This window comes from Pongo abelii, chromosome 5, assembly GCF_028885655.2.
Source record: "Pongo abelii isolate AG06213 chromosome 5, NHGRI_mPonAbe1-v2.0_pri, whole genome shotgun sequence".
NCBI classification, from domain to species: domain Eukaryota; kingdom Metazoa; phylum Chordata; class Mammalia; order Primates; family Hominidae; genus Pongo; species Pongo abelii.
Genome location: NC_071990.2, coordinates 83848245 through 83863923, shown reverse-complemented (window position 1 = coordinate 83863923; position 15679 = coordinate 83848245). Strand labels below are relative to the sequence as shown.

The following is a 15679-nucleotide window of genomic DNA, read 5'->3' as shown; positions in this document are numbered from 1 at the left end:
TCTGTCCAGAGAGTTTATGCCCAAAAGAGTACATATTCACACAACCAACCCTCTCCTTTAAAAAAAACATGATCGCTGCCTGTTTTGATTTAATTATGCATGTAGGATATATATTTTTGATATAATTTATTTGATATTAATTACATATCTTGGAGACAATTCTGCAACATATAAAACTTCATTCTTTTTAACAGCAACATAGTAGTACACCACAGCCAATGTCCTAGATTGTCCAATTTCTTGCACTTACAAAGTACCACAGTGGATACCCTTAAGTAATGCTTATTTATTTTTGTGCACATCTGAGAATATAGAGACAGGATAAATCCTTGGATGTAGCAGAATTATAGGCTTAAAGATATATATTTTAAATTTTGGTAAATATAACCTCTGAACAATTGGACAATATCAGTGTATACTTCCAACAAGAATAAGAATGCTTCTGTTACTAAAAGTAAAAGGAAAGCAACTTTCAGATCTTTACCATTCTGATGGTTATCTATAATTTTAATCGGAAACTCAGGAGAACAACTGAGCAGCTTTTCCTGTGTTTAGAAACCATCCTATAAATTATTAACTGTCTTGCTCATTGGCTCATTTTTCTACCAGGTTATTTTTATACATTATGCATTTTAGACTTTTGTCATATACATCGAAGATATCTTTTGCCAATTCATTGCTATCTTTCGAACTTAATAGTACCTTTTAGTTACATGGATACTTCTACATTTATATACAGTAAACTTATCAAATATTTTGAACTTTCCAAATATGGATCATGCGAAGATATTACTCTTTCAAGATAATTAAAATCTTCCCATTTTCTACTCTACAGATTTTTATTTTTAGAAAGATGTAAGTTTTTAAAAAACTAATTAATATAATGGCATGTTTCCTTCCCTTTTGTAGTAACACCTTGACAAGTAAAGAGGATAAACTTATTTTGATTCTTGTCATGGAAGATAAAAAGTCAGTATCATGAGCATACTATTTCATGTCCCTCCAAAAGCATCACAGAATAGTTATCACTTTTGTGAAGGTAAGTGTCTTGGTTAATATTGGCCACTTTCCTACAATTCTGTTTAGTATTCTTTTCTGGACTTCCTTAGGAGTAACATCTGTGTAACAGATACCCAACAACTGAAATTCATCAAAAAGTAGACATATATATGGTTTTCAAGTAGAAGAGAAAATTAAAGGAACTAGAATGACTCTAAAAGTAATTTCTAGTTCTTACCATTAAGTTTAATGAAAAGTAAGCTTGTAAAATAGCAAATTTTGGAGCATGTCCAAATAAAAAAGAGAAAAAGCTCAGTAGCATACTCTTTATCCTATTATTTCCATTCCAGAAGAAAAATAAGACACAATATAATAAATACATATTTGATCTTGTGGATAAATTCTCATATTACCTTAACTACATTTTGATAAAACAATCTTACATAGCTTGCCCATTATTTTTAAAATTTATATATGAAAAACCATAATTAAATATTTTTGCCACTTATGAAGAAGGCATTGTGAGCATTTACTTTTATCAACTTTTCCCCTATTCCTTTCAGTTCAATTCATTATCATCTAAGATAAAACTGCCTCCTTCATTCTAGTCTTGCCCATCTCCAGTCCATTCTCCACACTACATAGCCAAAATAAGCATTCTAAAATTCAAGCCTAATAATATCACTTCTTTCCTTAGCTGTCCAAGTTCTTTAACACAGCTTACAAGGTCTTACATGGTTTAATCCCTTTCCAGCTTCTTCTCAACATTCTGCTCCAGCAATACCAATCTCTCCACACTTGAGACGTATCACGTCTGCAGCTGCCTCTATCTTCACTCTCCCAGCTGTCATTCTTCACCACCTCAGGTTAAGACTCCCCTCAGGGCCTGCTTTGACCTTCATAACTAGTAGGGAGGGATCTCTGCTATGTGGCCTCAGTGTGTCTTGTACTTGAGCCACCATAGTACGAGTATGTCTCCTTCCCTGGACTTGAAGCATGTGAATTATGTACCCCATTGTCTCACATCTGGAGGTACTCAGTCTGTTGACTGAATAGTCTGTTAATATATCCATATTGACCATTTACTTCCAATAACTGTGCTGTGCCAAAAGAATTACATTTTAGTAAAAATTAGGAATATTTCAACTTACACAAAAAACTTTTTAATTAGTCACAGATGTCAGTGACCAAAGCAAATGCACTTTCAAAAATATCCATTTAATATCCTTGCTTTTACTTACATCTGAAACTGAGGAAGGTTTTCAGAGGGCAATGCGAGAGCCAAATCCAAAAATTTGCAAGCAGAGAGATAGAGGTTTAACCACCGCTGGCTGTTATATGAAGTAGAGAAGCCATTACCTCCTGTGTATGTTGTCTCCAGACCAGCCACAGAGGGCCCTGAAGTCCTGTAAGCAGGAAACAGTGCTGTCAGCAGCTGGACCCATTTACTCACAGGAATTCCTGGAAAGATCTAAAAGTGCCAGCTAATATTTTTCATAATCATCCTGAGATAAATGTGCCAGTAATTGCTAAGCAAGGTCATGATGAAATGTCACCGTTTTCAAATCAAAAATTCACTTTTCTTCTTTAAGAATGCAAAAACAGTACATAGACTGGGCGCAGTGGCTTATGCCTGTAATCCCAGCATTTTGGGATGCCAAGGCAGGTAGAATGTTTGAGCCCAGGAATTTGAGACCAGCCTGGGCAACATGATGAAACCCTGTCTCTACAAAAAATAAAAAATAAAAAAAAAACACTAGCCAGGCATGGTGGCACACACCTGTGGTCTCAGCTGCTCAGGAGGCTGAGGTGGGGGAATCACCCGAGCCTGGGAGGTCGAGGCTGCAATGAGCCAGGATCACACCACTGCATTCCAGCCTGGGTGAAAAGAGTGAGACCCTGTCTAAAAAAAAGTAGTACATAACTTATATTACATTCAAGAAATATAAAAATAAAAACTGTAAAAGCGAGAAACTTCTTTACTCAGTTTCTGCAAAGATGAGAAAGTTCTCTATAATAAACAGTTACTAGTACAGGAGATCTTTTTAATAAATCTACTACTGAAGAAGAAAATATATTCAAGAAACTTGGTTTTCAAGGAACTTTTCAATTTATAAATCTGTGTAAAAAAATTGTATTTAGTCATACATTAATAAACTGCCTCTATTAAAAAGAATAAAAGTACATTAAATTGGGACCATCTGGAAGATCTGCACATACAGATAGCCTGGTTCCAGGTTACCTACCATAACAGGGTTGGCTATATGTTGCAGTGTTTCAGAGACCAGATCTGACTTACCAAAACCAGCATAGCTCATGTAGCTGAAACAATACTGTACTGCTTTAAACTAAATTTGTGCCTAGGGGCCCAAGGCAATGAATGCTGATGGCTTAATCCAATCTAAAGGGCTTAAGGAATAAGTAAAGCTACATATATCCAAATGTAATCAATTAGATAATAATAAATAAGTATTCAGAAAAATACTATCTATAGTCTCCTAGATGCTGAGTAATATTCTGAATAATTTCAGGATATTAAAAAATGGACAATAATATATTTAAATTACATATTACCGTGAAATATCTTCATCAGCAGTGAGTTCCTGCTCCATCAGTAAAAATACTTGTACCTGAAAATGGTGAAATAAATGTTAAATGTTTATTTAAACTGGATATTTAATCCTTTCAAGTTATCTTTAAGTTGTATTTTCATTCACGCAAAAACAAATTTTAGAATACATTTTCAGAATCTTTTAAATTATACTTAGTTTCTGAAGGTAAAACTGCAAATTTAGCCACACAGAGCCTTGCTAATCATTTGGTGAAATCCAGTGAGATGAAGGCGAGCTTTTGTTTTTAGTGATTATGGAACAGAGTTACAGTTATTAAAAAAGGAAAAATAGGTCTGGTGTGGTGGCTCACACCTGTAATCCCAGCACTTTTGGAGGCCAAGGGGGGCGGATCACAAGGTCAGGAGATGGAGACCATCCTGGCTAACACACTGAAACCCTGTCTTTACTAAAAATACAAAACAAAATTAGCTGGGTGTGGTGGCAGGTGCCTGTAGTCCCAGCTACTCAGGAGGCTGAGGCAGGAGAATGGCCTGAATCCAGGAGGCAGAGCTTGCAGTGAGCTGAGATCACGCCACTGCACTCCAGCCTGGGCGACAGAGCGAGACTCCATCTCAGAAAAAAAAAAAAAAAGGAAAAATAAAAGAAATATTAAAGCAATTATATTTGTAGGGAAACTATAAAGCTAGATTTTCAAAGAGAGAGGTTCCTTTTCCTTTCTTTACTCATTTCTCTTTCCTAACTCCCCAAATCATTCTGATGAGGATTAGGATGACTGGGTACGGTTTGAGGAGGGGAACAGAAGGGTGTAGGTGGGACTTGGGAAGGTTTTACCATTTGGTAGGTTACAAAATCTTTGTGAAAGTCTCTCTGAAGCAAGTTTAAATGGGGTAGGTGCTGCACTTCAAGAGTGAGTATATGTAATATGTCAGAGCAGTTAAATCCAGCTCAGCCATCTCTATCACTAGAGGTATTGCTCCAGCAATTGTAAATGGGTCCAGCTGCTATTGTCAGGACTGTAGGCCATGACAGAGTTAAAAATGTAGTGTAGTACAGACTAAACACTAAACCAGATCCAAGAAAGTAATCATTCACAAGGAGCTGGCCATCCATCTATGTTGCATGTTTGTAAATTTAAGCTGTATGGAAATGGAATCTGACTTGTTTTACTATTTTCAACTGTAAAAAGTGTCAGTAACTGGTTTAACTACAGCTCAGTTCTCTCCCAATATTCGTTATATCTAGTAAGCACATGGAAACTAATCACTGTTTTATCATTTAGATTTATAACCTGACTGAATTAAAATTAACTCACAAGTTCTGTAATCATGGTAGGCCAGAGTGAGGTAAGGTGTTGGGGAGACATTCTTAAAAGTAACACTCTGAAAAACAGGAACACTTGAGAATGGAGAGTTGGCACCTGTGGCAAACGGAGACTCTCAACCAATCTCTCTGAAAGAAATGCAGAGCATTTTCAATAACTAAATAATCTTTATCACATAAAACTTTCTATATCATCTGGTCCAGTACTCTCAAACTATCTGTAGTAAAGGATAAACTTAAAAAAAATTCAAAACTGTTGTAGATATTTTCATAAAATAATGAATAAGAAAACTCCAATTAAACAAAGATACACAAAATACAAATGTCATTTTCTTATTAAGCAGATTCTGTCAAATGGCAAATAAAGTTTAAAATGTTTACTCTAAATTTTTGTACTTATGGATGGGATAACAGACTGGTTACTGGTCCATGGACCATACTTTGAGTAGCACTGATCTAGTCAACTTAAACAAAAAAAATTGTAGAGACAAATAGTGTACATTTTGTATATCTGAAATTAGGCGTAAAAGGTTAGGAAACAAGGAATCATTTGTCTTCTGGGAGAAAAGAAAATTCTTCCTAGAGAGATAACAACTATCATGTTCCCATGTTGGCTCCTGAGGCTGGAGGCTTTAGAGTACGCTGACTCGAGCAGCAAATAATTCTGTTCTGGATAAATCCCCATTGTGGAGCTATTTGGTGGTACAGGGTGATGACGCCTGTACTGATATCCTTCTGGACACAGAAGGTCACCAAACCCACTTGATGAAGTTACTGAAAATGTTACATAATCCCCCATGCAGTCCCCAAATTACAGATCTCCAGGTGTTATTTCTAGCCACAATTTCCTGACTTTGCCTTATATTTTGGTCTTCTCAGAGTACTCAAATTCTTGTCCACAAGGAGAACATGCTAACATGACTGCCTGCAGCAAAATCATCTTATACCTCATCCTCAAACATGAATTCCTAAGAAATTTGAACTAAACAATAAAATAGAGACCACATTTAGGCAAGTCCTACAACTCAGTGATGATTTCTTTTAGATGCCGGCATTGATAATTTTCGTTATTTCAGTAGAAAAATTTCTAATTCCCAATTGATCTACACTTGATATATTTTACCCCAACTTAGAATTTAGAGAAGTATTTTCTAAGGAACCAAAAACCTATAGTTAGAAAGAGAAAAAATAAAAGGTTTTTCATTTTTTACCTTGTATATCTGGAAGATATTTCTGGTACTGGTCAATTTCACTGCTAAAAATAGCAAATGCTAATCTTTTAAGAAGCATAGCTCTCTGTTCTAGCTCCACATCCCGGTTTGCAAAGAGATTAAGTGAACTGCTTTGAGCCACTGCTACGCGAGCTGAAAAAGCAAGTGGAAGAGACTGTGACACTGTCATTTGAAGAAAGATTATTCTGTTGTTTTTTAAAATAGCTAGATGCTCTATGACATCCAAAACTGAGAGGAGCTTGGGGTACAAAACTTGATGCCCCTCTCTGGGGCAGACAGGCTGGCAAACAGATCCAGCATATATAAGCCAGAGGACCAAAATGGTAGGAATTGTGATGGAGAGAGGAAACTTTAGAACTGTAGGTTTTGGAAGGTAAAACCACTAATAATACCATTTATATAAAACCCTGAGGAAACCCTTTAATATTCGAGGCCATCTGCTTAAATCCATCTTGTTACTTTAAAAATACTTTCTGGTGTAGCCTTGCCTACCTACCTCTCCTTCCTCAAGTCATTACTCACCCTCAACTCATTCTCTATAGCCACATTGTCTTGCTTGTCATTCCCTCAGTGCACCAAGTGTGCTCCCATTCCAAGACCTTTGCAATTTATTTGTATTTTTCTTCAAGATGGTATCTTGCTCTGTCACCCAGGCTGAAGTGCAGTGGGCACAATCATGGCTCACTGCAGTCTCAACCACCTGGGCTCAGGAAATCCTCCTGCCTCCTGAGTAGCTGAGACTACAGGTACATACCACATTTGGCCAATTTAAATCTTTTTTTTGTAGAGCTGGGGTCTAGCTATTTTGTCCAGGTTGGTCTCAAACTCCTGGCCTCAAACAATCCTAGTGCCTTGGCCTGTCAAAGTGCTAGGATTACAGGCGTGAGCCACTGCACCCAGCCAACCTTTGTAATTCTTGTTCCCTATTCCTGGAATATTTTGACCCTAGGCCTTCTCATGGTTGGCTTCTTTAGTTTCACCTTGTATATGAGCTATTTAGCTGTTATTTAAAATCCATCACACATTGCCCTATTTCCTTCACAACTTTTAAAATTTGATTAAGTTAGCGCAATGCGTGGCCCACTGTTGTCTTTTAATAAAAATTTGTTGAATGGATAAATCTGAACCTTAAAACAACCTTATGAAGATAAAACAGATGCCCTTTTTCCAAATGAGAAAACTGTAGCTTTGGCTAAAGAATTTGTTAAAAAATATTACAGAATCATACAATGTCACTATTTAAGTTTGATAACTTTCAAACGTTTTTTAAAACTGTTTTTTTCAGATGAAATTCTAAATGGAAACCTAAACTATAAAACCAATCAAGATAAGAGTAGAAAGAGGGGGTGGGGGGTGATTCTGCCCTTCTTGGCACCCCTCTTTCTTCCTTCAGATGAAATAAACAGAGCCCCAGAGATTTAAAGTGACTTGTCTGATAGGCTGGATTCGACTGCCTGCCTTTTGCACTTCACCATCTGTCAGTCTCTCATTCACTGAATAATTATTTATTGAGTGCTATTATGTGCTGGGTATGATGCTGTGTGCTGAGGAAATAATTTAGAGTCAAATTAGACATGGCCCCTTCCTTCCACTAGTTGCTGCAAAAGGACAAATAGTTTTACTTATTATTTATCACTTAAGTTGTCCTCTATAAATTTTAAGATTATATTCCCATAGCGTATAGAAAGTAGTGTGCTTTCCCTAGAGCATATATCCCCACTGACACTTGACAAAGAGCTAATTCAGTAGTCTCCTAGTCTCCAGAAAAGAGTAAAAGTAAATAGTAAGAAGGAATCATGCACAGGAAAGAACTTGGATTGTCATCCCATAATACTCACTCATCAAATCTCTAAATGTTGTTTTATCATGTGTCATCAGATTGTCCATAATTGCTCTCCAACTGAAAGAGATAAGGATTACAACATGTAATTATGTTGTTACTGTTAAAGAACAGTATTCTAACTTTCCAGGGGAGTAGCTGATTTCAACAGACTGTGAGGTGCATTATCATGCTGAATACAAATAAGAGGACAACTTACTGATTAACACAAGAGGCGTCCATCTGAAAGAAACTGGGATCCATAAAGAGGTCAAAAGCTTCTTTTTTCCAAGCTCTCCGTGTGTACTGATACCCACTAAGACTGCTGAGCAGCTGGACACAAGCTCGATAACTAGGGGCATTATGTGCACTACAAGGAAGAAAAACCACCTTAACCTATGTGTCCTAACTTTAATCATCCTATCAAGTTAGACATAAATGGTCACATTTACCTGAGACAGTGACATGAAGATATGAAATAGAAAGCACCATAAGAAAAATAATATATGAATTTTCTTAAACAATTATAATTCAAGGTAAAAATGCCATTTTGTGATAATTCTAGAAATGGCAATAAGGGAACAGAACTTGTTTCTAACAGGCTATGAATTAATTTAAAAACTATTTAAATAATGATAGTACCTGTGATTTCTGAGGTAGGGCACAACATAATGCATAATATTTACAAGTAAAGGAATAACCCGCTCCTTTTCATCACTATAGAAAACCATATCCAAAAGATGAGCCAAAACCTATAAAAACATAAAAAATGAAGAGTAACGTATGAGGTGAAACTGACATCATCCCAAGGTACTGATTTTCAGTTTGTTAGAAAACCTAGACTACTCAAAATTAGAAAAATCTAAAATTAAATCTTCCGGAATCATTTTTATGTTAATGAGTTCTGCCACCATCTGCTTTTTTGTACATTGTTACTACAGGATATAAATATGGGCAAATCTTGCCATTTCCAACTGAGATAGGGAAGTACAAAAAAGAAAAGAGTTCAAGAACCTTCTGTGACAGTGAGTAAACAGTGAATTTAGTACTAGAAACTACAGTATTCTTTTTCCCTGACTCAGCTAAAATGTAGTTTAGAAAAAAAAAAACTAACAATTGAACTGGGCTGTTCAAATTCCAACACCGTCAATTAACAGCTATTTGGCCTTAGTCCTACTGTTCTGATCTTTGTAAAGGTCACTATCCACATCTGCAGAGAGGAAACAAAATGACATGTGTATAATAGGGTATAAAAAAGAAACTGTCAGACAATGTACTCGTTTGGTAAACTGTAAAATACATTATAGTGGCAGGCTTTAGATCACCTCCACCCCTCCCCAGGCCGGGTGCGGTGGCTCATGCCTGTAACCTCAGCACTTTGGGAAGCTGAGGTGGGCGGATTACCTGAGGTCAGGAGTTCGAGACCAGCCTTGCCAAATTGGTGAAACCCCGTCTCTACTAAAAATACAAAAATTAGCTGGGCGTGGTGGCACACACCCGTAGTCTCAGCTACTTAGGAGGCTGAGGGAGGAGAATAGCTTGAGCCCAGGAGGCAGAGGTTGCAGTGAACCGAGATCACGCCACTTGACTCCAGCCTGGGCAACAAGAGTGAAACTTCACCTCAAAAAAAAAAAAAAAAAAAAAAAAGAAAAAAACACATAAAAAAGAATAGGACACAGAGAAGGGAAGCAATATCTAAATTTATCACTAATGTTTGGCAAACTAAATAATCCAAATACATACAAGGCCAAAACTTTATATTAATTCTATATAGTGATTTCAAGAAGCACAAAATAGTTTCTCAAATTAGAAATTCCTCTATAACAATTACTTGCTAATTTTTAATAATGAAACAGTCTACTTGAGAGTTCATGTGAAAAAGCTTAATATTTACCTCAGAGAGTAATGTCAATGCATGGACACTATATACAGAAGGAGTTATGTTTGCGGTTTCCATTGCAGGTGATAACATATCTATAAATAAGAGAAAATTAAAGATATGGCTAATTCCCACTGAAAACAAATTTTATATGTGTATGTGTGTGTGTGTATGTATATATGTGTATATATGTGTGTGTGTGTGTATATATATATATACGTATATATATATTTTTCCCACTGAAAAAAAGTTACTTGTTAGACATGAGAAAAGGGATAAATTTGTGGTACTTACAGTGCGAGGCAAAATGATTTCTTAGTAAATATATGCCTGCTTACAGATAATAAACCTAAATGTTTGACAAGAATACCTTCAACATCAGATTCCAAATTGGTTCCATCTACCATTATTTTGGGAGAAGGCTTAACTTCAAGATTTCGTCGCAGCCATGTTGTTTGTTCCAGAGAAGAACCAGCAATTGCACCAATTGCATCCACTATTTTGTGAGTTACATCCTAAAAAAATAAGGAAGAACAACTATATATGTACACACATGCACACTAGTTATGAACTTCTGTAGTTTATATTTCTGATAATAGATATTTTACAATAGACATTGTTGATTCCCATAGAATGTTCAGAGTTGAAAGAAACTTCAGTTTATCTTATTTGACTCTCTCATTTTCAAATTGAGGGCACTGAGAAACAGGTTTGGCAACAGCTCTTAACTCAGACTGCCTTACCTGAAGGTCTCTTTGGTCTTTTTTATTTTCCAAACTAGGGTTTTTCATAATAAACTCATTCAGAACTCTAAAAGGGCCAAAGAGAAGACAGAAATGGGAAATATCAGTCTAAAAGAAACTAATGCGATCTAATTTCTCACGATGAGTTAAGCGGCTTAATGGTCTTGATTTCCATTTTAAATATTTAATATATATACATATCCTATGACTCCAACTGACATTCATAAACATACTCATGAAAAGACATTGTATAAAGATGCTCAAAGCAGTATTATTTGTAAGAGCCCCAAAGTGGAAGGAACCCAGATGTCCAGCAAGAGCAGAAAAGATAAATTGTGGACTGTGGCCAGGCGTGGTGGTGCATGCCTGTAGTTCCAGCTACTTGGTAGGCTAAGGCAGGAGAATTGCTTGAGGCCAAGGCTGCAGTGTGCTATGATAATGCTGTGAATAACCACTGCACTCTGGCCTGGGAAACCTGGCAAGATCCCATATCAAAGAAAAAACAAATTGCAGAATGTTCAAATACTAAACAACAATGAAAAATTACAGATATGTGAATTACATAAATGAATCTCATAAACATATGTTGAACAAAAGAAGCCAGACATAAAATATTTATATATACTTATAGTTCAAAAACAAGGCAAAATCCATCTGTGGTGTTAGAATAGTGGTTACATTTGGGGAGATCAAAGAATAGTAATTGGGAGAGGTGTGGAGGGACACATGGTGTTTTATTTCTTAATTTGGGTTTGTAATGATATAGTGGTATGTTGACTTTTTACAAACTTTGCATTTGTAGAGTTGTGTACTAATTATTCATATATTTTTCTATGTGTGTTTTATATATAAACAGAAAAGTTTAAAAAATCTTAAATTGTAACACAGAAATGATTTCTTACCATAACACATTAAAAATAGTTCATGAAGAAAAAATTTCCATTTTCATTGTTTGCTGAGTCTACTCAATATTCACTCTGACGTGATTTTTTAAAAGATAAATTATATGCACAATTACTTCCAAACTAATATATAAAATGAAACTAAAGAGCAACCTTCATATCAATTTCTATTTTTATAATTAGGTAATTTTAGAGGATCAGTACAATGGTTGGCAAAAAGGTAAACTGACAAATTTTAAAAGGAAATTAAGTTTCTAGTATAACTGAAAATGTTCAACTTTCAACTTTTTGTTTTAACATTCAGAATATGCACATGTTGAAAAGGAAGAGGATCCTTCCTTCTGAAAGGAAGAAAAGGCATGTGAGGAAACAGTAAAATATTGGAGGGGAACAGCTACAGATCACAACAAATGAACTTAATTTTTTGATGAAATTAGCCAGCAGGGTTATTTGGTGATGATTCCAACACCTGTACATACATTCCCTCTCTGAACCTTATGACAACTCCTGTGTAGCTGGGACTACAGGCACGTGTGACCACGCCTGGCTAATTTTTAAACTTTTGTAGAGACACGGTCTCCCTATGTTGCCTAGGCTGGTCTCAAACTCCCGGGCTCAAGCAATCCTCTTGCTTCAGCATCCCAAAGTGCTGGGATTGCAGGCATGAACCACCGCACATGGCTTCTTTCTTTCTTTTCATGATCAAATATCCTCAAAGAAGAATCAACACTTTCCCACACTAAGCATTTGCTGTTAACACATCTGTGCTTCTACCTCTCCAAACCCTCTCTCCAAAATCATCAGATAACTGGTGATTAGATAATTAGGATGCCTGTCCAGATTGTCAACAAACATAGCCTTTTATTATTCCTCACCTTCTTAAGGTCTCTGAAGGTGTTAACCAAGCCCTCTTAACCTCCCTTTGGTTCTGGAACAATTAAATACCTGGTTTTCTTCTTTTTGATACATCCCTTTCTATATCCTTTGCTGGCCCCTTCTCCTTCTTTATCCTGTTCTTTCAATTCCATCAATAGTTGAAACCATCCCCACACTTCCCACTTGAAATAGAATTCCTAGTCTAGCCTCTTTCCCCTCTGATCTAGCCTACTACTACTAACATGCCAGTCATGTCTCTCCTCAAAAACATGCAACCGCTCCCACTCCCTCTCAAGACCACATTCTTTAAAATAAAATTCAAGATCCTGCTCCATCTAGCTCCCATCTCCCTTTTCATCCAGCCTTATTTTCCACTATACCACTGCCTGTGCCCTGCTCTATTACCAAATCAGACAATGTACTTTGCCCCAGAATACCCTTCCCCTTCCTGTTTCACAAAGGCTTTCTGTGCCCACCACCTCTATTCACTTATCAAGTATTTACTGGGGACCTATTAGGAATCAAGAATAATGGCAAGCAAGAAACAGAGACTGTCTATGACATCCCAGTACTTGCAGTCATGGGTGACTAACATTTATCAAATAATCATATAAATCATTAAGATAAATCAGGAAACTCCAAGACACAGAGAGAAAAATTTTCCCAGGCTGTTTAGGTTTGGGGCCCAGCTCAAGTGTCCCTCGTCTATGAAGTTCCCCTTCAGCCATGCTACATCATCCCCTTCCCTTTCCATCCCGTATTCTCCACCACCAAGGAAACAGCTGCTGTTCTAACAGTTTTATGTTAGTGTAGTTACATTTTGTTTATGTATAAACATAGACTGTTTCCTCCTCTCACCCTGCCTCCCAGTTTTTTTTTTTCTTAAACAGGCCTTATACATCTAGTTTTGCATCTCAAGAACACTATGAGAAGGTAGAGAGATCACTTCACCTAAAACATCTATTACTAATACTTGGCAGCTAGGACAATTAACATTATCCTTTTATCTGAAATAATATTTGTAAGTGAAATTGCTTACCCAAGTATAAGAAACTGCCCTGGAGCTGGAAGACTCAGTTGTATAGAGTCTTTCAGAAGTATCAACAGTGACGCCCAGCTATCCACTAAATTGGGCACTGGAATTCTGCAAGATAATATAGTTTATACAAAAGCCACAATAAACTATGGTTTTCTACTAGTTTGTGGAACATTCTCTAAAGTTTTATAGACAATGATAGAACGAAATTCCTAAAAACTTTACATTTTTACTAACGTTAATTAGTAAACCAACACAGTTAAAATATCAATGCAATTTCTTTCTTTTTTTTTAAATAGAGATGGAATTTCACCATGTTGCCCAGGCTGGTTTCAAACTCCTGGGATCAAGCAATCCACCTGCTTTGGCCTCCCAAAGTGTTGGGATTACGGGTATGAGCCACTGCAACTGGCTCCAGTGCAATTTCTTTTTTCTTTTTTTCTTTGTTTTTTTTTTTTGAGATGGAGTCTTACTCTGTTGCCCAGGCTGGAGTGCAGTGGCACGATCTGGGCTCACCACAGCCTCCATCTCCCCGGTTCAAGCAATTCTCTCCTGCCTCAGCCTCCCGACTAGCTGGGACTACAGGCGTGTGCTGCCACGCCGAGCTAATTTTTGTATTTTTAGTAGAGACAGGGTTTCACCATGTTGGCCAGTATGGTCTTGATCTCCTGACTTTGTGATCCGCCTGCCTCGGCCTCCCAAAGTGCTGAGATTACAGGCGAGAGTCACCGCCCCTAGCCTGCAATTTCTTAATCTAGAAATTTTTCTATTGAAATCCCATTTATCACATGGGATCTCAAAAGTAAAATACAACTGCAATAATTCTCAGCTTAACTACTGATACCACAGTCACGTACTCCCTAGCCTGGTCTCTCCATTTCCCTCTTAGTTCTTTTTCCTTCACCTTGTAAGTCTCTACCTCATGTTACGGAGGGCTGTCAACTGAATATTAGTCTTTAACCTGTAAAAATAATGAAGACTATCTTTGTCTCAGTCTGACGTTAACCCTAACACCTCTCTGCATATAAGTTCACATTTTAGGCAGTGCTTGCTCTAGGTCACAACCAGTTTAAATACACTCAATAGCCTGACCTTATAATGCTAGTCATAGATTACAAATGGAGGCTGAGTTTGGTGAATAAAATGGAATTATAAAGGAGGATGAAGAGTCAGGTTCTTGAGTAAGAAGTTATAAAAACTCAAATCATAACTTCTGTTCACAGGTCAGTTAAATGCAAAATGGAATATGATAGTAAGAAGATATTTCATGTAATCATTCTAAAATTAAAAAAGCAGAATGAATTACTGTATGTTCACCTATACCAAAATAATGGATTCAGTGGCAATATGCATAGTTTTGAGAGTGGGTTCAGCTTTTCATTTATATTTAAATGATTTTATCACAATTCAGTGTTTTACTATCTAGGAATCTTCAATATCCTTAGGTCTTTAGGTTTGTAGGATATATATGGCCGGGTCATTAAGACACTCATTACTTGTATTAATATATCCATAAATAATGTTTCTCTGTTTCTAGCAACATAGTAAGGAGAGATCAATATCAGTAATCTTACCTTTGAATATAAGCATAGAAAAACTGAAGCATGCAGACTTCCAAAGAAAGATGTTTCTATAAATAAAAAAAATCAATTTTACAGTGAAGAAGAATGCTGCCTTTGCTTTTTCATTGTTGCAACTACTCTGTATCATACTGCCAATTTTTAATTAAAAAAATTGAAAGAACAAAATCATCAATTTTTCATTAATGAGCCATGCAGTTCTCTTCCACTCAGTAGGAAAAATTCAGAACACAAGAGCTATTTTAAAAGTTGAAAACAGATGGAAGGAATGGAAAGATTGTCAATTTTTCCTTCCATATATCAGAAGTTGATAGTCTACCACTCACTTTTAAATGATTCATGTACTCTATAAGTATCAACACTATTTTAGGTAGCTTATGCTTGGTGCTATCAGAATGAGGTTGAGATTTTTAATGAAATGTGTATTTAAGTCTTATTACACATATCTGTTCAATTAGTGTAGTTCAAATTTGTGATCAATTCCTAAGAGCTTTAAATATAGTCACTAAATTAAAGATAGTGTTGAGTGTAATATATAATAAAAATAAAACACCTGCCCTTGGAAATTAACAAGAGGCCAGAGAATGATATTGATGACCACTGACATTTTATCAATTTGTGCTTTTTTAGTCCCAACTATTTCCTTGAAGTTTTCCCATCCAAAAATCAAGTGTCTAATAGATTCAGAACTTAATAAGGGGACACAGGTTGGTGGGGCAG

General features: G+C 36.3%; 2 protein-coding genes across 31 annotated transcripts in view; one reads left to right on the top strand and one right to left on the bottom strand.

Annotated features, from left to right (window-relative positions):
- PGM3 (phosphoglucomutase 3) overlaps positions 1-14693 on the top strand; it is a 45810-nt gene extending 31117 nt beyond the window's left edge. The window contains exons 14-19 of one of the 4 annotated variants that reach the window (XR_008526265.2): positions 910-1039; positions 8095-8213; positions 8667-8753; positions 8885-8968; positions 10163-10325; positions 11772-11902. Coding sequence is in view for 1 of the 4 variants with exons in the window: in XM_063724889.1 (XP_063580959.1) it covers positions 910-920 (11 nt within the window). In the remaining 3 variants the exon portion in view is untranslated. Of the gene's footprint in view, positions 1-909; positions 1208-8094; positions 8214-8666; positions 8754-8884; positions 8969-10162; positions 10326-11771 lie in introns of those variants that run through there. The other 3 variants (XR_008526262.2, XR_008526263.2, XM_063724889.1) reach the window with 3 other exon arrangements.
- The window catches only part of DOP1A (DOP1 leucine zipper like protein A), a 101585-nt gene that overhangs the window by 6262 nt on the left and 79644 nt on the right, over positions 1-15679 (bottom strand). For 20 of the 27 annotated variants that reach the window (XM_054557789.2, XM_054557797.2, XM_024248112.3 and 17 more), the window contains 12 exons: positions 14954-15009; positions 13383-13487; positions 10566-10632; positions 10193-10337; positions 9838-9917; positions 8586-8695; positions 8164-8313; positions 7963-8024; positions 6104-6256; positions 4885-5021; positions 3574-3629; positions 2241-2405 (listed from right to left, as the gene is read on the bottom strand). In XM_054557789.2, coding sequence (XP_054413764.1) covers positions 2241-2405; positions 3574-3629; positions 4885-5021; positions 6104-6256; positions 7963-8024; positions 8164-8313; positions 8586-8695; positions 9838-9917; positions 10193-10337; positions 10566-10632; positions 13383-13487; positions 14954-15009 — 1286 coding nt within the window. The remainder of the gene's footprint in view (positions 1-2240; positions 2406-3573; positions 3630-4884; positions 5022-6103; positions 6257-7962; positions 8025-8163; positions 8314-8585; positions 8696-9837; positions 9918-10192; positions 10338-10565; positions 10633-13382; positions 13488-14953; positions 15010-15679) is intronic. The other 7 variants (XM_063724880.1, XM_063724881.1, XM_063724883.1 and 4 more) reach the window with 2 other exon arrangements.